Raw genomic sequence first — 23,969 nt, forward strand, 5'->3', positions numbered from 1 at the left:
ACGGGAGGAGGTATGTATCCCAGCTTTGTATAAGTAAAGAGAGAGGCCCACACTAGGAAGTGCTCTGGACTTGTCTGTAACCTCTGCCTAAACCTTCCCAATGAGAAGGTGCTTGGTGACTTGTGGACTTTTTGTCCCTAGACCCATCCTCTTCTTTAGCATGGCAGAGTAGCTCCACCTCCAAGCGCAGCTGCCACAGCTAGCTTCTCCTCCAGGCCTCCCCAAAGCTTTCCTCTGCCCAGCCCAAAGGCTGGCTGTCAGTCCTTTATTTGTGTCTTACACACCAATGACTGCCTAGGCTCCTGCACACTCAGTAAATTTTAGCTTGTCAATATTCTCTTAGAAGTGCGATGACCAAAACATGAAAAATAAACATAGCAATTTAAGTATTTCTCAGGTAATTCATTATTTTGCAGAATGAGTCAAATTCGGGAAGACCCAGGGAATCACTGCTTCAACAGGGTGTATTTACAGAACGATTCTCTCAGCTCCAGAAGCCCATGTGGTGTGCCTCTCCATTGCTACCTCTTAGAGCGCCAATCCTCGCTAAGCCCTGACACACATTCGAGTTAAGTATTTCTTAGCGTGACAGTCAGCTAACAATAAGCTGAGAAATATTACTAAAAGTCTCTCTCAGAAACTCGGAAATCAAGTTATTCAGGAGCAGAGTCTTGGGAACAAATATGGGGGCGACATTCCCATTTGGGATTAGATGAGAAGTTATTTGCCTTCCTCAGCTAATCAAAGATGCTTCTGTCTCTTCAAAATCAGGTCTATGTGTCTTTCTACAATATAATGCACATAGTTTTACAGGATCTTTACTAAAAAGAGGAACCGAGTTGAGACAAAAGCTCGGACCATTCAGACAAAATACTTTTCTAGCCTATTGAGGCTTTGATCAGTTTTGAAGGTCAAAAGCAAAAATTGCTGTCATGTTACATTCAATTGAGACTAAATTGTGCCTGTCTTTTAATATCACTGATCTGGAAGAAAGGAAGGACTGGGGGAAGGACAGGAGGGGAGGGGAGGGGGACAAGACAGCAGAGGAGAAGAGAGGAGAGGAGAGGAGAGGAGAGGAGAGGAGAGGAGAGGAGAGGAGAGGAGAGGAGAGGAGAGGAGAGGAGAGGAGAGGAGAGGGGAAAATTTTGCCATCACTTTGTTTACTACAATTCCAGGATTGGGGTGGGGTTGGTGAGAAAACTGCCTTGCTCCTATGTCTGGTTGCAATGTCTGGTTGCATTCAGAGCTCTTCCCCTCCCAGCCATTCCAGGTCAGGATAGCTGGAAGTTACATCTTCCTAAGCAGATGATGCTCCTGAATCAGACCCCAGTTCCTGGGACTCAGGACTGTGCCCCAATCAGGAAGAGCTATTCTTAAACTGGAAGCTTCTCTGTTTACCAGCTTCTTCAAGACAAGGCCCTCACTCCGATCCCCAAGGATTTTCTGAAGGCAGAAAAGACAAATGCCCAGTGCTTTTGAGTCTGTGTTCACCGAATAATTTAAACTCTCCCTTTAGCTGGCTCCACGTAATATTTTTTTTAACCATTGCTTTTCTTGGCAGTTGTTGTGCTCAGAACTAGAACAATTTGAGTTTTTTTTTTTTCCCTAGGCTCTTGGCTCCATGCTTTTGTGTGAGCTATCTTTCTCTTATTATCAAATCACGTTCCTCTAACCAAAAGGTTTGTTGGTTTGTTTGGTTGGTTGGTTGGTTTTTGTTTGGGGTGTGTGTGTGTGTGTTTATTTGTGTGTGTGTGTGCAAGCATACGTGCGCGTGTGTTACTGTAACATATTCTCTGCAAACTACTTCCTTTACATGGTTCTGTAAGGTTGCAGATGACGTTTGGAAGTAGGAGTCTTGCCTGAAGAGTCTCTGCTTTTGAAAAAAATATGGTCATTATCTGAACAGAAGAGGAGAACTCTGAGCATCATCATCAGCCACAACTTCACAGACTAAAGAAATGAGGATGATGTTCTTATAAAGCTACAGGGGAAAACTGCAAGACAAGCATTGTTACCAGGAAGTAGCAAAAGGGAAGAACATAGGAAAAGAAGGGAACAGAGTCAAAGATCTGCGTCCAAGCTCAGCTGTTAGCTAGCCCAAATTTTATGGATACATTCTTAACTTTGTCAAGCCTCAGTTTCCCGACCTGTGCTTCACAGTTCCCTTGTCTGACTAGCAGGCACTCCCCAAAGTACAAAGGCTGAGATACAAGTGGTAGCTTTGCCTCCTAAGCAATACAGACTGGGTAAAGCTCTTTCCGTCCACTTGGTTTTGTTTTGTTTTTGTTTTTAAAGTATCTCTCCATTTGTTTCATTCGTAGTCTCAGAACTTTCACCTAGAGGAATTTGGAAATGCATCCCCTCGTTGGGGGGAAAAAAGATTAAATGCAACCCAAACTCAAACCACTGCAGTCTTGGTCATTGTTTATCTCTGTGCCGGGAGGGCCCGAGGGTGTGGAAGACACCTGCTAAATTCCCGCCTTCTAGTCCTCACGAACTCACTAATCTAAAACCCACCAGAAGGCAAGGCAGACCCGAAACCGAAGTCCTCCTCCCCGCCCGGCTGCTAGTCGGAGAAGGGTCTTCACATACTTCATTAGCATAGTTTCATGTTACAAAATACCCAAAGGCGGCGGTCCTGTCCGCCTCCGCGGTTTGCAGTGACCTTTTTCACCTGAATGAAATTCATTCATCTCCATTAGTCAAATGATTGAAAACAGGAAAGTCGGGGTCGAGAATCTGCCAAGTAAAGGTCCCTGCTACCGAGGGATATAAGAAACTCTCTGAGACAAGGGAGATGACGTGCTAGCTGAACCGGACAACGAACAATTCCGGAAACCCATGCTCCTTCCCATTTTTGCCCCGCAAGTCCTTTGTTATCTAAAGAGACTGCGGATCTAGTAAGAGAATAGATGACCTTCCTGGGGCAAAGAGGAGGAGTGGAGGGGCAAGCGACAGCTTCCATGCCTGCCCCCCCACACACACACACACAGGTGCGCGCCCACAACCCCTTTTGCCTTAATTCGGAAAGCTGTAGAGTGTGCTCCTTGCCGTCCTACGCCTTGCTAAAACACTGCACGGAGTGAGCGCGCCCATGAACAACCCGAAGACAACACTTTTAAAATCTCAGTAGCCTTTGGGACATGGAAGGGTTGCGGGACAAGTGCAACAAGTTCAGGAAACAGAAATTGAGCTGTGGATTTTCTCTGTCCACGATTCTGTGGGGGATGGAAATTGTGGGGTCCATCAGCGCCGCAAGCGCCCGGGACAACGAGCGCACCGATGACCACCCGGAAGGAGGAGGATGGAAGCGCAATCCGTAGAAGGGGATCGCTTCAGGATTTGAGTTAGAGATGTGGGGTCCGGGTAGGGGTGTGAGCAGAAATAGTGACAAGTCTCCGACAACTCTGTCAGGACACTGAAGGTTCAAAGGATCCGGCGTGGCTCTGCCTGGATCCCCGCATGACCGCAGCCCCCTGGTCCCTTCATCTGCAGTCAACGGTACTGCTTAAGGGAGAGCTACTGTCCAGGTGCAGAGACCGCGCGCGGGTACAGGGTGACAGAACTAGGGGGCAACTGGCTGAGAAATGAGAATGGAGAGGTGCTGTATTGGCAGCGGGAGGAAAGCTCTGTCGAATTGTAGAATCGCGAACCCGGGTGCCAGTTTGGGCTATGACACTGGGCAGGTCCTGGGCTCTGAAGACGCCGGGCACGGGAACCAGCGATCACACTGGTGATTCCCGACGGGGACAGGATGGGGTTCGGGAGGAAGCTTGGGGGTGGGTCGCGGGCGGCTGTAGGTTGATGAATGGGCTGCATCTGTCCTTCCAGCCGGGGTCGGCTGGAATAGAGTCTAGAGTCTCGGCGAGTCTTTCCGCCCCGCAAGAACCTCGTCTGGCCCAGCGACCTTCTCTCCTGGGTATCCCCAGCGCGGTCATTCAGAGGACGTGCGGCCCTGAGCTGAGCTCGCCTTCGTCCCCAATGTCCACCTCGTCCTCCGGCTCAGTAAGCACGAAGGCGCCCGCGGGCAGACTCAGCCGAGCATCGGCGACGGCGGCCTCTGGAGCATGGGGGCTGCCCTCGGGGCTCTCAGGCCCGTCTACGGCTTTGGGTTCGTCTTGAGTCTTCCTCAACTGCTTTTTATGCTTCATCCGCCGGTTCTGGAACCACGTTTTCACCTAGTTTAGGGGATACAAACAAAATCATGTCATTCCTCAGACAAATGGTGACAGCTAAGACCTGGGCGAATGGTGGCGTTTAGGTGAAAAGGCCATCTGTCTACTGAATTTAACTCGGTCCTAACGTTACGGTCCTCTTGTGCTTTTGAAAAAGACGCACTTTATCGTTTTAGGCTGAACGAGAACCTACGGCTTCCAAGAGAGATTGCCCCGGAATAGTGATGGGGGTCCGCGATGTGGAGAGTTATTAATAAGGGTAAGTGCTGCCTGAATAGGGTTTCCTTTATGAACCTGTGGTGGAGACAACCGAATCCTGGGTCCAGCAGACCTTGTGGACTGGAAGACAAGAATGGAGTAAAGTGACCGGTTTTCTTTGGAGAGAGTATTAGTCTCCGCTCTGAATGACTAATGATTTCACAGCAAGATCATGAGAAGGGATAAAGGAAGGGGCAGAGGGGATGGATGAATAGGACAAAAGAGAAAAACTAAAGCGGACGCTTTAACTGCGGTGTGCTCAAGCCCTAGGGTACCTAGGAAGACTTGCAGCTGTGAATGGCACGGGTTGAAATAAGTACATGGGGGGAGGGCAGTGAAGAGGGGTAAAGGAGCATAGAGTGGTGGTGTAAGCTGGTAATCCACACACGGAGGTTGAGGCAGAAAGATGAGGTTTTGCGCCATCCTGGCTACACAAGGAAACCCTTTCCAAAGCAAAACAAACAAACAAAAAAAAAATGTTTAAGCTTATCCAGAAACAAGAACCCTCCATCTCAGCTTGTCACCCGCTTAGTTGGAAGAGGAATAGAAATAACCATTTAAAAACCATTCGGTGACAGCCGAATCACTCGAAGTGATTTTTCCTCCCAATAGAGCCGGGTAGATAAATCTAATGTGAAATTTGTGTATAAATTCTTTCGGGTCTTGAGGATAATCTGCAAGGAGAGGGGAGAGGTACATTTTTATTTCATGGTTCTGGAACTGTTCAGAGCTGAAGGAAGAAGAGCAGGACGTAGAACGCGGGGCTTCCTCCCCTCTCCTGCCCACCTGAGTCTCGGAGAGGCTGAGGGCTGTGGCCAGCTCCACACGCTCTGGTGTCGACAGATAGCGCTGGATTTCAAACCTTTTCTCCAGGCCGGAGAGCTGCGAGTCAGAAAACACGGTGCGAGCTTTGCGGCGGCGGCAGTGCTTCCCCGGCAGCTCCGCATGCTGCGGGTGCGGGAACAGCGCCGGGACCGGCACCCCTACAGAGACAAGAGCAGTGCGTTGGATGGAACCCGCAGACCCAGGAAGTAACTTCAGCCTCCCAGTTTCACTCCACTCCGGTGCCCAGCATTCCCAAACACCTGTCTCCTACTTGCCTCAAAGCTCCTGGAACCCATCTCTCTATAACTCTAGGACAGCGGGGAGGAGGATCGTAAAATAGATCTTGAAGATCTCTTCCTAGAAGACCATCCCAAAACACAAACAATAAACAAGTAAAACAGAAAAGAAAAATAGAACAAAAATCTTCGTGGGGAGACTTCCTCACAGCGCGCATCCAGTTATCTGTTGGGCCTGGCAAAGTTTTCTCGTGGAGTCCGATGGTACACCGGAGCCGTCCACTCGCTTCCACCCAGACCTCTACAACACCGTGTGCTAGTCGGGTGCAGTAGGCTGGATAGGACTTAGCCTTCTCAGCTCTAAAAAGCACCTTTCCCGGGTCGCCTTTACCTTTCCATCAACCAAACAAAACAGCGCAAAAACGCTTATCCAGAGAAACTGTGACGCTCGCCCTTGTCAGTGGCAGGGTCGCCCTGCAGACCCTGTGTAGTCTGATCCTAAGCTTTCCCTCCGACTTCAAGTCCCGCGAATCAGGAGAGCTGAGGCGCTTTTTTTCTGGTAATCAGAAGAGGATGCTTCCATTTCGCGACCCTCTCAGCTTTACTCAATGTTTTACATGCTCCAAGAATACAGGCCTCAGACACCAGTGTCTACCAAGCTGTTTTTTAGCACCACGGATTTTGGGCAATACCAGCCCTGAGAGAAGAGTTCGTTCTCCACTTTGCGTCTAAGCCAGGGAGCAATGCAGACCTCAATGGGTACCTCAAAATTTTCTCCCTAAGCTTGCGCTTGAGAGTGGGTTTATACACTTTTCTTTTTTTTTTTTTTTCTGAATCCCAGTGCCCACATTTCATACATTGCCTGCTCCCTTCCCTCAGCTCCCACTGGAGCAAATTCACTATTGTGCTCAGCATCGGGAGTAGAAGAATTTTTTTTCTAGTTTAGCTGGAAAAAAAAATGTTAGGGAAGAAAGTGTGCATGTAGCCTAAGAGAAACGAAGGAACGAACCTACATGTTCCCCAGCATCTCCAGGCCCACTTTTACTTTCCCAGTTCCCACTCCTTGCCAAACACTAAGTCTGAAATACTTTAACAAGGGATCCCAGCTACTCTAGCAACTGGACCAGAAGAAGGAAAGCCAAGCAGACTGACCATGAATTAAATGTTGAACCTTAGAAGTGAAGCCGGTTCAAGAGCTGCATCTCTCTTCTGATGTGAACCTTTCCTGCCATTCTGAATCCTCTTTCCTCAGACTACCCCAAGCCCTCCCTCACTTCCATGTCCTCTGCAGAATCGGCCAATATTCCTGACCCAACCTAGCCGAAGAGAATTGGCCAAGTGAAGCCTTTTCAGTCTCTGCACTGAAAAGTTCAGGGGGATTCCCTGGGACAAGATGATGGAGGACCTCCTTCTGAGATAGAAGAAGTTGGGGGGGGGCTGAGAAATGAACAAGTTGGCCTGGAAGAGTGGAGTAAGACTGAGCACTGCACACCAAGAATATGACCGCATCCATCCGCTCCTGCTGCCTCTGCCCAGACACAACCCCCGTCCGTTATAAAAACTGCGAAGTAACAACGAATCATTTCCCTCAGTTGGCATGCCTCGGGGGAGCTCTCCTTCTCTCAGACAAGCCCCCAACCTTCTACTGTTGCAGAGGAAGGGAGGCCACCCTGCCAGATCTGGTCCCTGGGGGCTGTGCTAAAACAAAACAAAATAAACAAAACCCAGCTCCCCGTGTCTCTCCCCACTCCTGGGGGCTTCTGATACTTACCCGAGGTGGTCAGGAAATAAGGATGGTGGTGGTCCCCCTTATGCAGAGGGTGATGGGCATGAGGGGTGAGGAGGGTGGGTGTGGGCATAAGGGGATAACCATAGTCTAGCAAAGGCACCCTAGAGGCCAGAGAGCTCGCAAAGTGGTCAGGGGCCACCTCTCTCAGCGGCTTGGGTTTGTGTAGGAGAATGTCCTCTATGAAAAACGACGTGGGCCTCTGAGAAGATGCCGGATGGAGAGGAGAGGTGAAGTTGAGATTCATCTTGCGGAGCACCTGTCACAGGGTGAGGGCCAGGACAAAGTGTAGAAGGCAGACAGCTTCGCAGCTGGCCTAGTCGAAAGCCCGCACCTACTCCTGACCGCCTAGGCTCAGATCTCGGCTGCTCTACCGACCTGGGCTATCCCCGGTGCTTGTCTTCTTGCCTCTCCAGCGCCTGGGTAGGTTGGTTCTGTGTGTTGGAGAATTGGCAGCTTGGAGAGGGGAGCCGAGAGAACCAATAGCAAGGCTGCGGAGGCAGAGGGGAGGGTGGGGTGGGCTCGGGGCGGGGCAAGGATCTGTCCGCGGTGCTGAATGAGCCTGGACAAGCAGGGAGCGCTGAGCTCAATAGGTTCGGTTCCTAGCAGGATTCTCAACCCCAATTTCTGCCCCTCCCCTGCAAGAACTGTTGTGGTCCGTCTTTTAAAAAGACTGAAAATGATTTTTTTTCGCCGTTGTTTAACAAACAAGAATACCCAAAGAGTCCCAATAGCGTAAAATAAAGCACTTACTCAAGCATTTGGGCCTGTTTGGTTTTTAAAGAGTTTCAGAAATGGGTAACAAAGGAGGAGAAAAGTGAAGAAACAACGATGCAGACTGTCTGCTGCCATGCGGAGCTGCTAGAGTTGGGTTACATTGACAAGAGGGATGATTGGATTGTTGAGGGAAATAAAGACACCGGTGAAAGATTCTTAACCTGGAATTTAGGGAGTGAATGAACCGGAGTGGGGAGGGAGGGGTTCTATGTCTATCACGCAAATGACTTGGTCGTTTAAAATCTGCCCACACAGCCACCTTTGCTGTCACCCCCCATGCTGCTCTTCACTTCCATCAAATGTTGTTGTGTTCTTGTTTTTGTTTGGCTATTTTTGCTACACTGCCCATTCCAGCCCGTCTTCCCCATCACTGCAGTAGATTTTATTCCCGGTCTCTCTCCCCTGCCTCTTTCCTTACTCTTCTTCTCAATCCTTCCCCCCCCCCCGTTTGTCTTTTTCTAATCTGTCACATTTATTTCCCTGGAGTCAATTTGCTAAAATTAAGGTGATCATCTACAGCACAGCAGGAGTAATTTGGGCTCGCATCTCTGAAAATTGCTCTAATTATTGATGTTAAATTCGGGGAAATTAAAAGAAGCCACTTCTCTTCCATCTCCCAATTTTTAAGCTCTAATTTGTTGATATCTAGTCGTCATCACAATTCCAATCACTACTGCTAATAGCAAAAGTGTCTTAACAGAGACTGAGTCCTCCCAACCCATGCTATTAGATAATTAGAGGAGGTGCTGCGAAGTCAAGTGTTGATCCTCGGGCTCTGCAGTAGGATTTTCCATCTGATCTAGCAGGTAGAACAAATTAATTACCAGAATAAATTAGGCCCCAAACTTCAGGGCTCCGGGAAGTGGACGTGTCCTATTCCACACGGACACAATGGTAACCAGAGAGGAGAGGAAAGCAGAAGAAAGTGTGTCAGGGAGACAGTGAAATGAGATCTTGGTAAGCAGGCATGTAAATGAAGTCGGAACTGTCTCTCTTTGTCTGAGCAGCGACTTGTGCTTTAAAGTTTGTAATAGTAGGAAGAGAAGGCCGGAGAGGAAATGACCACCGAAAGGGAGACGGTAGAGTTTACAGAAGTTCATTGATCGTTCTTCCTGGCCGAGTCATCGCTTATGGTACTGAGGGAGAGGCAGAAAAATCTTGATAGGGCGCTGAGGTGATGATCCACACAATGGAAGTCCATCGATCTCTACTCTCGGGTGAAAGTATCAAATGGATATCAGTCATCTACATGTAGTAAATGAATCTCAGTCTATTCTGTCTCCAAATACAAGGCTGGCAGGCTATTGTGGGGCCGGAGCTTTACAACCAGACTTTAGTGGGTGTCAGTTTCAGTCCTTGACCTGGGTTTCCAGCCACTGTACAGATCCTCGCCCGGCCTCCGGGGGGCGGGCTTTCAGCTTCCTTGGGTCAGAGACTAACTTGTACCTTGCAAACTGAATGTCACTTGGGGGACAGGATTAGTAGAAACGTCCTTGAGTGCCAGACTTTGAGCGGTGACACAGAGAACTCTTCCTTACACAGCTCTCCGAGTGCTCGAAGGATCGCAGGGGAAAAGGAGAGAGGTAGACTACATTCTCGGTCTTTTGGTTCTTTGGTGTCAGACAACCTTTACAGCCTGACACAGACTCCGCTCAGGCTAAGGCTCTCCCAGGGACACAAGCTGCGATAGGGAAAAGGGTGGCGGCGGCGGCGGAGGCTAGCCGAGAGCAGAGCTGCCCATGGAGAGAGACTGGAAGACGTTTTCCTGGGAAATCCGGCCGTCCGCGCTCTGCCTCTTTAGGTCGCTATAGGAACCTAAGAAGTTAGAGCCGAGAGAGGAAAGCTGGTCGCAGGGAAAGGTCTAAGACCTGGGGCGCTGGCGTCTTTCCCTACCGGATTAGCATAGCCGATTAGCGCCGCTAAAGAACAAGGCTAGGAGGCTGGATGAGTACCGCCCTAGACGCCAGGACCGAAAGAGACCCTGAGGACTCTAGGCATCCTTGGTGCCGCCACCGCCCTTATCCATGACAGAGATCCTTTTTCCTCCAGTTCCAGACACATAGCAGCCGGGGACCCTGTGGGGCCTCAGCCCAGTGCGACAAAGGAAGAGAAGTGCGGATGCGGACAGCGAGAGGATAGTTTGTCCTCATAGGTTTCTGATCCCTTCCTGGCCTCAGGTTCCAGGCCGAGCTATGTCCTAGATTCTAGAGAAAATCCTGAGGCAAGGAATGCCTTGAAGTTTCTCCCATTGACCGATTCCTTGAGCAGAACCCCGCGAAAACGCTAGAGTGACCAAAACCAGCTCTGGCCCAGTCCTACAAGGGCTCTGGGGTGAATGCAGGGCACAGGGTATCCAACCCCTCCAGGTCTCAGTCCTGGCTTGTTCTAAGGTAAGGGAGTGCGTATTGCAATTGGCAGCTCAATTGCGCATCACTCCCTACCTTCCAACTCCACCCCTCTCAGGCCCAGGACAGACTGGGTAACCAAGCCAGCATCAGAGTTTAGATAGGAGGTAAAAATTACAAGCTGCAGGGAAACAATTTCTCTTTAAAACAACAGCAACAAGCCCTCCCCCCCAAAAAAAAAAAAAAACAGATGTGTCATGGTCTAGTCTAACCCTGAAGCCTAGAACAGTGTTCGTCAATAACAGAGTGTGACCCACACAGACCATTTTAAATTCTACTCGTAAAATTTTAAAACCAGGCCTGATGGTGCCCTGCCTTTAAGACCTCAATCCAAGCACCAGGGAAACAAAGACAGGCAGTTTCAGGGCTTTTGAGACCAACCTGGTCTGCACAGCAGGTTCCAGGACAACCACAGATATACAGAGAATTCCCAATTTAAAAAAAAAAATTAAAACAGGGAAATATTTGTATCCTGTATTTAGTTCCAATATACCCCAAATATTAATATTCAACGCATGATCAATATAAATACTATTTACATACTTTTTCATACTAAATTTTTGTTTGTTCTTTAGGCAGGGTCTCCTGTAGTCTTGATTGGTTTTGAACTCAATATGCAGCCAAGAATAACCTTGAACTCTTAATCCTCACTAGTTCTAGGATTACAGGCACCACGCCAGGCTTCCTACTAAACCGAGTGTGTATTTGGCATTTCCTGCACATCTCAGCTGACTCTAGCTCTTTCAAGGGCTTGGTAGCCACGCTGGGTTTGAGGCTCCTGTATTGTGCAGCACCCTTATAATTCACCCCCTCTTTTACTTCTTCCAAATGTAGACAGACACGTGGGAAAAATAAAAAGCAGTTGCTGCAACCAACCCAACACACGCTCAAGGTTTTCCCTTCTCCATTCACCGAGATGTTTAATTTCTGTGAGAATCCACTGACTGCCTACTATTCAAAGACTCCTTTCTCCAAGCCTTGGGAAGTTTCATAAATGCATCCATATTTCATTTCATTTTATTCTCATTCACTTGGCCAAAAAAAAAAAATCTGTCACTCAGGACAAGAAAGCTGTAGCCATAAGTCTGACACAAATCCAGATCCTATGTGCTGCCCAGAATAAAAGAAACAGCAGTAAATACTAAAGATCAAATGATCGTCTCTCCCCCATCTAGGAGTCAATGACATTCTTGCTTGGGTTTTAGCCAGAGAATCATTAATTTAAAGAGAGAAAAGACATGCTTTTCAGGGACTAGATAATTAGTCAGGCCCTCTCTTTTATGTCAGCCTCATCTAAAACTGCCAGCTGAGGTGGGACTTAGTTTCCCCAAAAGATGGCCCTATTGATGATCAAAGGAAGGGCTGGTTCCATTAGCCAAGTTGCCTTCAAAATAAAGGAGACATGTATTTGAGCAGGATCTGAGTAACACACTTTACTCGTAACAGTTTGTATTGTATTGCTTGTTGTCTGCTTCAGCCCACCTTCTGTCTGGGTACTTTATTTTAAGCACTACCAAAGTGGATGACACTTCTACAAAAAGAACAGGAGTCGCTGGCTGCTTCTAGCAAATGCATCTTCAAAACGAATGCTTTTCTACAGGAAATTAGGATGTGTTCCCTTGTGAGACACGCATTCAAAGATGTGATATTGAGAACCCGGCATTTCTAATGTGGCAAGGACTAGATCCACCCTGGTTGCTCATTCGGAGGTGGGGTGATCTGCAAGGCTAAGATCTCCCATTTCTCTCCTGAAGTTCTCAATGCTCTCTTTGGCAATCTCAAATTAAAACACTCTTCGTGATCTATTAGAAAGGGGAACTTGGAAGAGAGAATCGGTTTCAAATGTGAGAAAGCCGATATCATTTCTTAACTCTCTGAAAGATACACAATGGAATGAGAATGGCCTTTAGTCTATCTCTTACTAGCTCCACATTTCTCCATCAGACTCGAAAGAGTACCCAAATATATTACTATGTGGGTGGTTGGGATGATAAGTTAAAAAAAAAAAGTCAGGCAGTGGTGGCACCCGCTTTTATTCCCAGCACTCGGGACTCAGAGGCAGGTAGATCTCTGTGAGTTCAAGGTCAGCCTGGTCTACAGAGCAAGTTCCAGGACATCTAGGACTACACAGAGAAACCCTCTCTTAAAAAACAAACCAAACAAACAAACTAAAAACCTTTTATATATTTATATACCCTATTATTCTAGGCATGATGGTGCAGGCCTGTAATCCCAGCATTTAGGAGGTGGTGACGGGAGGCCTGGGAATTTTAAGGTCAGCCTCAGATAGTTAGGGAGCTTGAGACCAACCTGTGTTTAATGAGATGCTGTCTCAAAAATACAACTGAGTTCTGCAAACAGCTTTCACAAGACAAGCTGCTAACCATATTACGAAGTTATATAGGTCTCATTTTTAAAAAGAGTTAACTATTTTTAATTATGCATGTGCCAGCATGTGGGTACTGTCTACGAGAACCCATGGCTGGCAGAGGTATCAGATCCTTCTGGGCTAGAGTTACAGGCAGTTTGTGAATCATGCTATGTGGGTGCTGGGAACAATACTGGCTCTGTGCAGGAACAGTTTGTGCTCTGAACACTGAGCCATCTCTCTAGCCCAAAGACGCTTCTCACTTATTTGGGTTTGTATGATATATAGTCATATGTGTGTAGTGATATTTCATTTGTATTTTAATAAATAAAACTTGCCTGAAGATCAGAGAGTAAACTAGCTCCACTGGTCAGCATTACAGACCATGCAGTCTTTAACCCCAGTAGCCACACTAGTTTGCCATAGAAACAGGGCAGTCCATGCCTCTAATCCCAGTGGTGCACGCCTTTAATCCCAGCCCTTGAGAGAAATATAAGACAGGGGGAGACAGTTCACAGACACAGTCTCATTCTGAGATTCCTGGAGGCAGGATCACCATTTCCAACTGAGGTAGAGGCTGGCTGTTTTGCTTTTTTGACCCTCGGATTAGCTTTGTTTATTAAAATACAAATGACATATCACTATATATGTGTGTTTATTTTCATAGTTAAAGTCTCTGGTATTATGAATTTATAAGACCCTTTCAAATTCTTTCATTAGGAACAGACATGAACTTGTGATTAGTTCCCAAAAGAGATACCTAGAGGGAGATATTTGGTACATGTTTTATTAAAATTGCTTAGTTGTTTATAAATTGATGATTAAGAAATAACATCACTGTTTGTAAAACCAAGTTCATTTTCATTCCTTTGACACTTGTTGGTACTAGATAAAGAAAGGAAATACAGATCTCATCACTCTAAGGGAATAATATTGAATTTGTTTTCCAATGACCACAAAGATATATGATCCTAAAAAAGGAAACAGAAGGGAAAATATTGAAGAAGCAATGTTCCATAAAATTAAAACAAACCAGGAATGGTGGCTTTAATCCCAGGACTCCAGAGATAGAAACATACACACCTTTAATCCCAGGACTCCAGAGGTAGAAACATACACACCTTTAATCCCAGGACTTCAGAGGGAGAAACAAGTGGATCTCTATGAGTCTGAGGCCAGCCTGGTCTACATAGTGAATTCCAAGACAACCAGGACTACTTAGAGAGATGCTGTCTTAAAGTCAATCAACCAGTAGATAATTAATACAGCTAAAACAAGGCAGGATAGTGTGTGTGTGACATAAAAATTTTGAGGCCACTAAAAAGCCAGTAAGACAAGCTGTGTTGGTTTTCTAAAATTCTACATAACAAAAACCTTAAGCAGCATAAAAAAAAAGTAAACCACAAACAGGAAGAAAGTACTTGTGGGGGCTGGAGAGATGGCTCAGAGGTTAAGAGCATTGCCTGCTCTTCCAAAGGTCCTGAGTTCAATTCCCAGCAACCACATGGTGGCTCACAACCATCTGTAATGGGGTCTGGTGCCCTCTTCTGGCCTGCAGGCAAACACACAGACAGAATATTGTATATGTAATAAATAAATAAATGTTAAAAAAAATTTTTGAAAAATTAGTGTAAAAAAAAAGAAAGTACTTGTGATTCGTCAGAGGGCTCTACTATGTGTAAATTCCTTTTTTTTGTTTTTTTTTTGTTTTTTGTTTTTTGTTTTTTTGAGACAGGGTTTCTCTGTGGTTTTGGAGCCTGTTCTGGAACTAGCTCTTGTAGACCAGGCTGGTCTTGAACTCACAGAGATCCGCCTGCCTCTGCCTCCCGAGTGCTGGGATTAAAGGCGTGTGCCACCACCGCCCGGCTATGTGTAAATTCCTGAGTCAGTAGGAAGATACAGATGTGTGTGTGTGTGTGTGTGGGGGGTGTTGTTGTTGTTGTTGCTTTGGAAACAGGGGTCCCTCTATGTATCCCAGGCTGGTTTTGAATTTATTCTGAGGCCAGGATTGGCCTCAAACTCTCAATCCCCATGCTGAGATTACTAGCATGTGCTACCACACCTGGCTCAAGAGTATAATTTTTTTATTTTTAATTATGAATATATGTATATGCTTGTACATGTGAGTAAAGATATTTAAAAGACTGGAATATGGCATCGGATTCCCAGGAGTTACAGTGACTGTGAACCTTCAGACACAGGAACTGAAGTCGGGTCCTCTAGAAGAGCAATATGTGCTCTTAACCTCTGAGCCATCTCTGCAGTTAAAGAGTAGAATTTTAAAATGGAAAAGGGATAAAAAGAAACAGCACACACATACACAAACACATACATACACAAACACACATATACGCACACACACACACACACACTCCAAACATTTGGAAAGATGCAAACAGAAATAATATTAGCCAGTCATGCCAGCACACTCTTGTAATCCCAACATTCAAGAGGCTGAAGGGGGTAGAGTATGGATTTGAGGCTAACCTGAGCTGCTTAGTAAGACTCTACCTCAAAAAAGAAAGAAGAAAAAATTTTAAAGTGAAATTAAAAACATTAAGAAAAATCTTTCACCTACTTTTTTTTTTTTTAAACATACATTTCTTTTGTGGGGAAGAGGCAAGCAACAGGCCTCTCTTGGGGCAGTAAACGGCATCTTTCAAGGGCCTGTTTTCTCCTTTCGCCATATGGATTCTGGGAACAGAACTCTGATAGTCAGGTGTGAAGGCCTGTGCCCTAAAGCACTGAGCTGCTGTGCTGGTCCCTCCCCCCTAACAAATCTTCAAAATAAAAAACCAGCTCAAGAATTCTGCTGATGAATCCGTGGGAAGTGCTTCCTCTTTTGCATCCATGCAAGGATTTCAAGCTCTTCAATGAAGAACAACTTGATAATATCAAAATTATCAGTCCCCACAGATATTTATCCCCCCCCCCCACACACACACACACACTGTGGGTTGCAAACTATGGCTAAATTACAGAAACTTGAATGAAAGGAGCGTAAAGATACATGGCTAAGTGAAAAAAAAAATCAAGTAACAAATATTACCTTCGGTTTTCAAAGAGGGGAGGAAGAGAAAGTGTAAGCGTGACTACCTCTGCCTGTATCACTTGGAGAGATGCATAAGACACTCACATGAGTGGCCGCTAGGAACCAACCTAGGTGCTGGGAATTCAGTGAGGATTAAGTGTTTCCCCTCTGGACCTATTGAGCCTTTCGAGAATAAGGCATAAAATATATTAAATTTGCAAAAAGTGAAAAACACAGAAAAAGGATGATTTTACTTTCATGCAAAGACTCAAATCAAAATGTACTACATTTTATATTATGATTTTCCTGTCATCTATGTGAATTATTGGTCCCAACTTAGAACATAGTTACGTTTGACTAAACATACTCATCGGTGAGGACCATGGAACTCTTGCTTTTGGATGCCTCATCTGTGATTTCACAGAGCTAACACCCTCCTGCCCCCAGACACACATAAAGAACAAAAAAATAGAGAGACAATTTAAGGCTTAGCTCTGCTTCAGAATCACACACATGCCCCCCAATCATAATAATTATTATGATATTATGATATACGCAATCATAATCATGAAAAACACCAAGGGCTTCTCTGTGCATCATAAGGATATGCGAATTCAGTTGATTCTGTGATTCAAATTGAAAATAATACTGGGAGACAGTGAAGTGGAAAGCCCTGTTTTCTCTGCAGTGACTGTCTGTAAATGTTGACCGAAAATACACCCAGGAGCAGGGTGGAGGTGCCTTTTCTTACAAGTACATATCCTGTCGCCAATAACAGATCAGGGTTATAACCTTATAGACTGTAACTTTAGCATTTCCCAAGGCACAGTATTGGGCCTTGCCAAAAATCAACACAAATGCTGCCCTGACTGGCTGCTGGGTTCTTTGACAGTTACCAAAGAAAAGAAGAATTTAATGCTAATTCCATTCCTGGAGCCCACTGCGTGTCCTGCAGGCAGTTCGTCGGGATGGGAACTGTCTCTCAGGTAGCCCAGGTGCTCTGAACCTCTCCTGCTTCTTCAAGGAGGCTTAGGCAATCTGAGCCACTTCTAGGCAGGCAGGCTAGCCTGACACTTTCAGCTCTCCTTATTGCTGCTATGCTCTTGCTCAGGGCGGGGCTTCGTGTGTCTGGTCAGTTTCAGGGACCTCCTTTCCTTTCCTTCCTGAGCTTAAAGAGCTGTCCCAATTGGTGGAATGTCTCAGAGGAAACCGCTACATGACAACCTATTATAGGAAGTATTTTGTGGTGTGAATATGTAAAGCTTTAAAAAGTGTCTGGAAATCCGAAGCCTAGTGAATACAAGGAAAGCAGCTTCCTCCAGGCATCTGGTGTTTTTGTGTCTCCTCACTAATCCAGGCTGCAAGGGAACACAATTTAGTTTCACATTTCAGGAAATGGGAGGTCAGTGATGGGCAGAAGAGGATTCAAAGACATGTTTATACAGGATAAGAGACCAGGCTCTTTCCAATGAATCATGTTTTTGTTTATATTAAGAAATAAATTATTGCCTTGCTTCATGCTTGGTTTTGAACTTTTATTGAAGCTGTATATCAGGCGGAGTTGAGCCTAAAAGGCTGGGTGGTCTGGAATGGTCGAGTGGGATTGGTTCCAGCTCACATGAACGATATAAACAGGTACTCACAGGTCGGGTGGAGCGTGGTTTGCTTGCAGGATACTGAGATTAGCAAAACCACAGCAAATATTTCTGAAAGTATTTGAAGTATGGCTGTGTATTTGGAGATCATGAGAAGCAGGTCTAATTGTGAGGAAAAGGGGGATACAGCTGGGGACAAAGAAGGTTATTTGAGCCATCTATACCCACAAATAGTGGTTCTCTAAGAAACTGTATCTCAAGCTAGAGAGGTGGTTCAACAGTTAAGAGAGCTACTGCTCTATCAGAGAAAGGGGCTTCGGATCCTAGCACACACACACCAAGCAACTCACCAAGGCCTGTAGCCCCACTTCTGGCTACATGGGCATGTGCGCGCACACACACACACACACACACACACACACGCACGCACGCACGCGCGCGCGCACACAGAGAGAGAGAGAGAGACAGAGACAGAGACAGAGACAGAGACAGAGACAGAGACGGAGGGAGAGACACAGAGAGAGAGATAAATATTTTTAAAAAGTTTAATTGTATCTCATTTCTATGTACAGAAGGAATTAGAAGAAAGAAATTGGTAAATCTATACATTTAATTGTTGGTGTTCCCAGATGTAAGCCCCTTCAGTTAATAGCCAACCAACCACTCATTTGTACAAAAAAAGTCCAGGTCTTTCTGTATGGATGCCAGCTATGATAGCAGTAGCTTAGAAATAAATACAAATATAACATGCCCTTTGTTCTTGAATCTGTTTTTGTCTGTCTCTCCAATCCCTTCTTCACTGGCCTAATGTTTGATTCAAATGATAGATCAAATTATATCAGTTCATGCTGAAAATTCTTTAGTATGTTGTATACAATTTGTCAACAAAATAACATTTGGTAATTTCCCAATACTCAAACTCTAAGAGCCCTCATTGTCTCTCGTCTTTAATCTTTTTTAAGATTTATTTTTATTCATGTATGGATCTATGCCTTCGTGAGTTTATTGCATCACGTGCATGAAAATACCCACAAAAGCCAGCGGGTGTCTGCTCCCCTGGAACTGGAGTTATGGGTAGTTGTGGGCTGCCTGATGTTAATGCTGGGAACTGAACCCGCATCCCCTGGAAAAGCAGCAAACAATCCGCTCTGCGGAGTGTTTCATTTCTCCAGCCCCTTTCTCTCTCTTCAGTGTTAATATACACCACACCTCTGCCAGGAGCATTTATTTTTCTAGCCATAGATTGGGACTCCATTTATACAGGTCTCGGCTAGCATATCAATTCCCCTCCGAAAGTCATTTCATCTTAGAGCCTTTTCTCGTTGCTCCTGAGAGTTAGGTGCCCTTGCTGTGCTACCACACACTTCTGATATATGTTTTCTTATATGGTAATTGCCTCTTTGTCTCCCTCCCTCTCTAGTCTAGAAACTCCAAATAACCAAGACCAGTTCTACCCCCAGCATCAAGTGTGGTGTTTACACACAGTCAGAACTCAGTACATACAGAGTGACTGGCTAAATTAGTAGGTGAATAAGGAAATGTATAAATGAAGCATCACCCCAGAAGATATTCCTTTGCCTGGGGCCAGGGGAGATGGAGATGCTAATCCTCAGTAGCAAGGGATTTTGCTGATGGTAGACTGGCTTGCTGTCAGGTAACAAGAGGTGGGGAGGGTGGTTCCTATGACAACCTTTAAGCTTATTAAATATCATTGATCTATAGTGCTCAGGGAAAATTCAGATTCTAGTGGGTCTACATGCAGCCTGGCGGTGATGGCACATGCCTTTAATCCCAGCGCTCGGGAGGCAGAGGCAGGCGGATCTCTGAGTTCGAGGCCAGCCTGGTCTACAAGAGCAAGTTCCAGAACAGGTTCCGAAACTACAGAGAAGCCTTGTTTGCGGGGGAAGGGGGGGGCATATCTACATGCTTGGATCTAGAGAGATGGCTCAGAAATAAGAGCACTGGCCACTTCTCCAGAGGGCCTCAATTTGATTCCTAGCACCACATGGCTGCTCACACTCATCTCTAACTCTAGTTCCAGGGGATTCAGTGCCCTCTTCTAGCCTCCTTGGGCAGTTGCACTCACATATATACATACACACATACAGACAAATAAATAATAAGGTAAATCTTAAAAAAAAAAACAGTAAATCTGCAGGCTCCAACTATTTGGTGTGGGGGGAGGGGCATGTGGGGGGGTCTTAGAATGCCAAGATTAGTAAATTCTTAGAGCCTCAGGTGTCCCTTTTGGTAGCCTTTGCAGTACAGATAGATTATAGAGGAGAAGACTCATCTGTCTAAAGTCAAACACTAAAAAATAGTAAGAAAGCAGAGCCTTGAAAACCAGTCTCTGCATCCAGTGAAGAGTTAGCTTTCCGTGACTCTGAGATGTAGGGGACCCTGTCAGAGACACATCAGTCACAGCCAAAATGGCGCATTTCTCATCATGCTGATTGTGAAAATCCAGCCAATGAAAGTCCATGCATTCACTTTCTCCTTCATCTTTCCCCCAGTACTTACTGAGTCTTATTATGAACCTTGCACCACCAGGTACTACAGAAAACTCCAACCCAAGATCCTGGAGCATTTTCTAATTGGGACTGTAAGATGGGGAAGCTGAAGTCTGCATCCTGCTCAAGTTTTGCTCAGCAGATCACTTGCTGTTAAATAGAAAGTATAACCTTCTGCTAGCCGTTCAAGCCAAAGATCCAGCTTGGCATGGCCAACCCTGAGAGAGCCAGGCTCTGTGTACTCAGTTAGGTGTTAACTAACGTGCCTACAAAGTATTTGCAGAAGACCTCCATGTCAAAAACAAAATTAAAAAGTATTTTAATTGACAAGCTTAATCTTAATTAAATTAGGATTAGCAGATAAGCAAATTAAATAGACCTATAAATGCTAAAGAAATAGTAACAGTCATCAAAAGTCTCCCAACCAAAAAAAGCCCAGGACCAGATGTAGTGCAGAATTCTACAAGATTTTCAAAGAAGAACTAATACCAATACTCCTCAAATGGTTCCACGCAATAGAAACAGAAGGAACATTGCCAAACTCTTTTAATGAGGCTACAATTACACTGATTCCCAAACCACACAAAGATATTACTACAAAAGAGAATTACAGACCAATCTCACTCATGGACATCGATGCAAAAATACTCAATAAAATACTGGCAATCCGAATCCAAGAACACATCAGAAAAATCATCTACCATGACCAAATAGGTTCCATCCCAGAGATACATACATAAAAAAGTCTGTCAATGTAAATCCACTATATAAACAAACTGAAAATAAAAAAAATGGTCATTTCATTAGATGCTGGAAAAGCCTTCAACGAAATACAACATCCCTTCATGATAAAGGTCTTGGAGAGAGTAGGGATACAAGGAACATACCTAAACATAATAAAGGCAATATACAGCAAGCCAACAGCCAACATCAAACTAAATGGAGAGAAACTCAAAGCAATTCTACTGAAATCAGGAACAAGAAAATGTTGTCCACTCCATATCTATTCAATATAGTTCTTAAGGTCCCAGCTAGAGCAATAAGACAACAAAAGGAGATCAAGGGGATAATCAAAGGGAAAAGAAGAAGTCAAACTCTCACTGTTTGCTGATGATATGATAGTTTACATAAGTGACCAAAAAAATTCTACCAAAGAACTTCTACAGCTTATAAACACCTTCAGCAATGTAGCAGGATACGAGGTTAACTCAAAAAAAAAAAAAAAAAAAAAAAAAANAGCATAAAATATCTTGGAGTAACTTTACCCAAACAAGTGGAAGACCTGTGTTGCAAGAACTTTAAGTCTTTGAAGAAACAAACTGAAGAAGACACCAGAAAATGGAAAGTTCTCTCACACTCTCGGGTAGGTAGAATTAACGTAGTAAAAATGTCAATTTTACCAAAAGCAATCTACAGATTCAATGCAATGCCCATTAAAATCCCAGCAAAATTCTTCACAGACCTTGAAAGAATGGTACTCAACTTCATACGGAAAAGCAAAAAGTCAGAATAGCCAAAAACAATCCTGTGCAATAAAAGAACTTCTGGAAGCATCACAATCCCTGACTTCAAACTCTACTACAGAGTTACAGTACTGAAAACAGCCTGGTATTGGCGTAATAACAGACAGGAGGACCAATGGAACCGAATCAAAGACCCAGATATCAATCCACACACCTACAAACACCTGATTTTTGACAAAGAAGCAAAAAATATAAAATGAAAAAAATTTCATCAAATAGTGCTGGCATAACTGGGTATCAACTTGTAGAAGAATGAAAATAGATTCATATCTATCTCCATGCACAAAACTCCAAATGGATCAAAGACCTCAACATAAAACCAACCACACTGAACCTCAAATAAGAGAAAGTGGGAGGTATACTTAAACACATTGGAACAGGAGACCATTTCCTAAATATAACCCCAGTAGCACAGACACTGAGAGCAACAGCTAATAAATGGGGCCTCCTGAAACTGAGAAGCTTCTGTAAAGCAAAGGACACAGTCAGCAAGACAAAATGACAGCCTACAGAATGGGAAAAGATCTCTACCAACTTCACATCAGACAGAGGACTGAGTTCCAAAATATACAAAATATACATAGAACTCAAGAAATTGGTCATCAAAAGAACAACTAATCAAAAAAAAATGGGGTATAGACCCAAACAGAGAACTCTCAACAGATGAATCTAAAATGGCTGAAAGACACTTAAGGAAATGCTCAACATCCTTAGTCATCAGAGAAATGCAAATCAAACCAACTCTGAGATTCCATCTTACACTTGTAAGAATGGCCAAGATCAAAAACACTGATGACAACTTATGCTGGAGAGATTGTGGGGGAAAAGGGAACACTTCTGCATTGCTGGTGGTAGTGCAAACTGGTACTTCCCCTTTGGATGTCAGTGTGGCGATTTCTCAGAAAATTAAGAAACAATATTTTTCAAGACCCAGCAATACCACTTTTGGGTATATACCCAAAAAATGCTCAATCGTACCTCAAGAACATGTGTTCAACTATGTTCATAGCAGCATTATTGTTCATCATAACCAGATCCTGGAAACAACCTAAATGCCTGTCCACTGAAGAATGAATAAGGAAAATGTGGCACATTTACACAATGGAGCACTACACAGCGGGGGGGGGGGGGGGGGGGGGGGGGGGGGGGGGGGGGGGTGATCACAAAGGGGGGGGGATCAGGTTGAGAATTTTGGGTCCTGAGAATTTTTGATATCTTGAAGTTTGCCGGCAAATGGATAGATCTAGAAAACAACATAGTGAGTGAGGTAACCCAGACCCAGAAAGACAAATATCATATGTACTCACTCATAAGTGGATTTTAGACATAAAGCAAAGAAAACCAGCCTAAAATTCATAACCCCAGAAAACCTAGACAACAATGAGGATCCTAAGAGAGACATACATGGATCTAATTTACATGGGAAGGAGACAAGATCGCCTGAGTAAATTGGGAGCATGGGGACCATGGGAGAGGGTAGAAGGGAAGGGGGGGGAAAAGGGATGGGAGCAGAGAAAAATATATAGTTCAATAAAAACAATAAAAAACACCTAGGATTAGACCTAAAGCCAAGTCACTTTAGGACTCACAAAGGACAAGTAAACTAATGTGTATGGTAGCAGCCAGCCAGATTCACGAGGCCCAATATGACACTGGGGAATTCCTGCCATCCTTCAGTTAGGGTCAGGGATGGAGGAAACAGATACAGTGAGGACTCGTGACTTAAAAGCTGACTGAAATCAAGGGTGGAGAGAGAGCTCAGTGGGTAAAGGTGCTTGTCCACCAAGGAGGAAGACCTGTGTTTGATCTTAGGATGGGGGAGAACCAATTCCTGTAAACTAGTCACACACACACACACACACACACACACACACACACACAAAATAAATAAGATAAAAATTCATTTAAAAAAAGAGATAGAAGTCAGTCGTACCTGTGGTCCTTCAATTGGATTCTGCCTTGAACCAACAACAAAGGATGCTTTTAAAAATGGAAAGTTGTTGTTTCTTTTGTGATGTGTTTTGTTTTGTGAGACAGGGTTTCACTGTGTAGCCCTGGTTGTCCCGGAACTCACTCCTGAAACAACCCCACTGGTCTCAAACTCAGAGATCCTTTTTCCTCTGCTGAGTGCTGGGATTTAAGGTATGTGCCACCACCCACCTGAGTTTGAGACTCTTAATTTCAGGGTCATTGGTTCAAGACCCGTGGTGGGCAGAGGAGAAAATTTGAACCTGTATTTGCATGACTTTAATCCCTGCCCTCAGGAGCCAGAGGAGGCAAATCTCTGGGAGCTGGAGGCCAGTTTGGTCTTCATAGAGTTGCAGGCCAGCCAAAGCTACAACAAAGAAAAAAATACAGAGGGGGCAGGGCCTAGCACAGTAGTAACGTAATGGATGTAGCACAGATTGTGCCTCGTTTGAATGAGACCCTGGATTCAAGCCACAGCAGTGTGGGAAGAAAGGAGGGAAGAAAAGAAAAAA

The 23,969-nt window shown here is 44.9% G+C and overlaps 1 protein-coding gene and 1 pseudogene across 1 annotated transcript; one reads left to right on the top strand and one right to left on the bottom strand.

Moving 5' to 3' along the window:
• Window positions 1–3,938: 3,938 nt before the first annotated feature.
• Bsx (brain specific homeobox) lies at window positions 3,939–7,527 on the bottom strand. The gene is made up of 3 exons (XM_050133497.1): window positions 7,266–7,527; window positions 5,220–5,416; window positions 3,939–4,178 (listed from the first exon to the last, which is right to left on the bottom strand). Exons 1-3 carry the CDS (start codon window positions 7,525–7,527, stop codon window positions 3,939–3,941), a joined length of 699 nt encoding a protein of 232 aa, XP_049989454.1.
• A 584-nt stretch (window positions 7,528–8,111) lies between these two features.
• The window catches only part of LOC126495949 (60S ribosomal protein L13-like), a 28,918-nt pseudogene continuing 13,060 nt past the window's right edge, over window positions 8,112–23,969 (top strand).

The sequence above is a fragment of the Alexandromys fortis genome, unplaced genomic scaffold, assembly GCF_014885135.2.
Source record: "Alexandromys fortis isolate MF-2015 unplaced genomic scaffold, M_Fortis_MF-2015_v1.1 scaffold_231, whole genome shotgun sequence".
Classification (NCBI taxonomy): domain Eukaryota; kingdom Metazoa; phylum Chordata; class Mammalia; order Rodentia; family Cricetidae; genus Alexandromys; species Alexandromys fortis.

What these genes read in the sequence shown, in the direction of transcription:
- Bsx (XM_050133497.1), bottom strand. Translation starts at nt 7,527, where the DNA reads ATGAATCTCAACTTCACCTCTCCTCTCCATCCGGCATCTTCTCAGAGG. An exon ending in TTATTTCCTGACCACCTCGG is followed by an intron (nt 5,417 to 7,265) that starts GTAAGTATCAGA and finishes TTGTCTCTGTAG; the next exon opens with GGGTGCCGGTCCCGGCGCTG. An exon ending in TCAGCCTCTCCGAGACTCAG is followed by an intron (nt 4,179 to 5,219) that starts GTGGGCAGGAGA and finishes CCCCTAAACTAG; the next exon opens with GTGAAAACGTGGTTCCAGAA.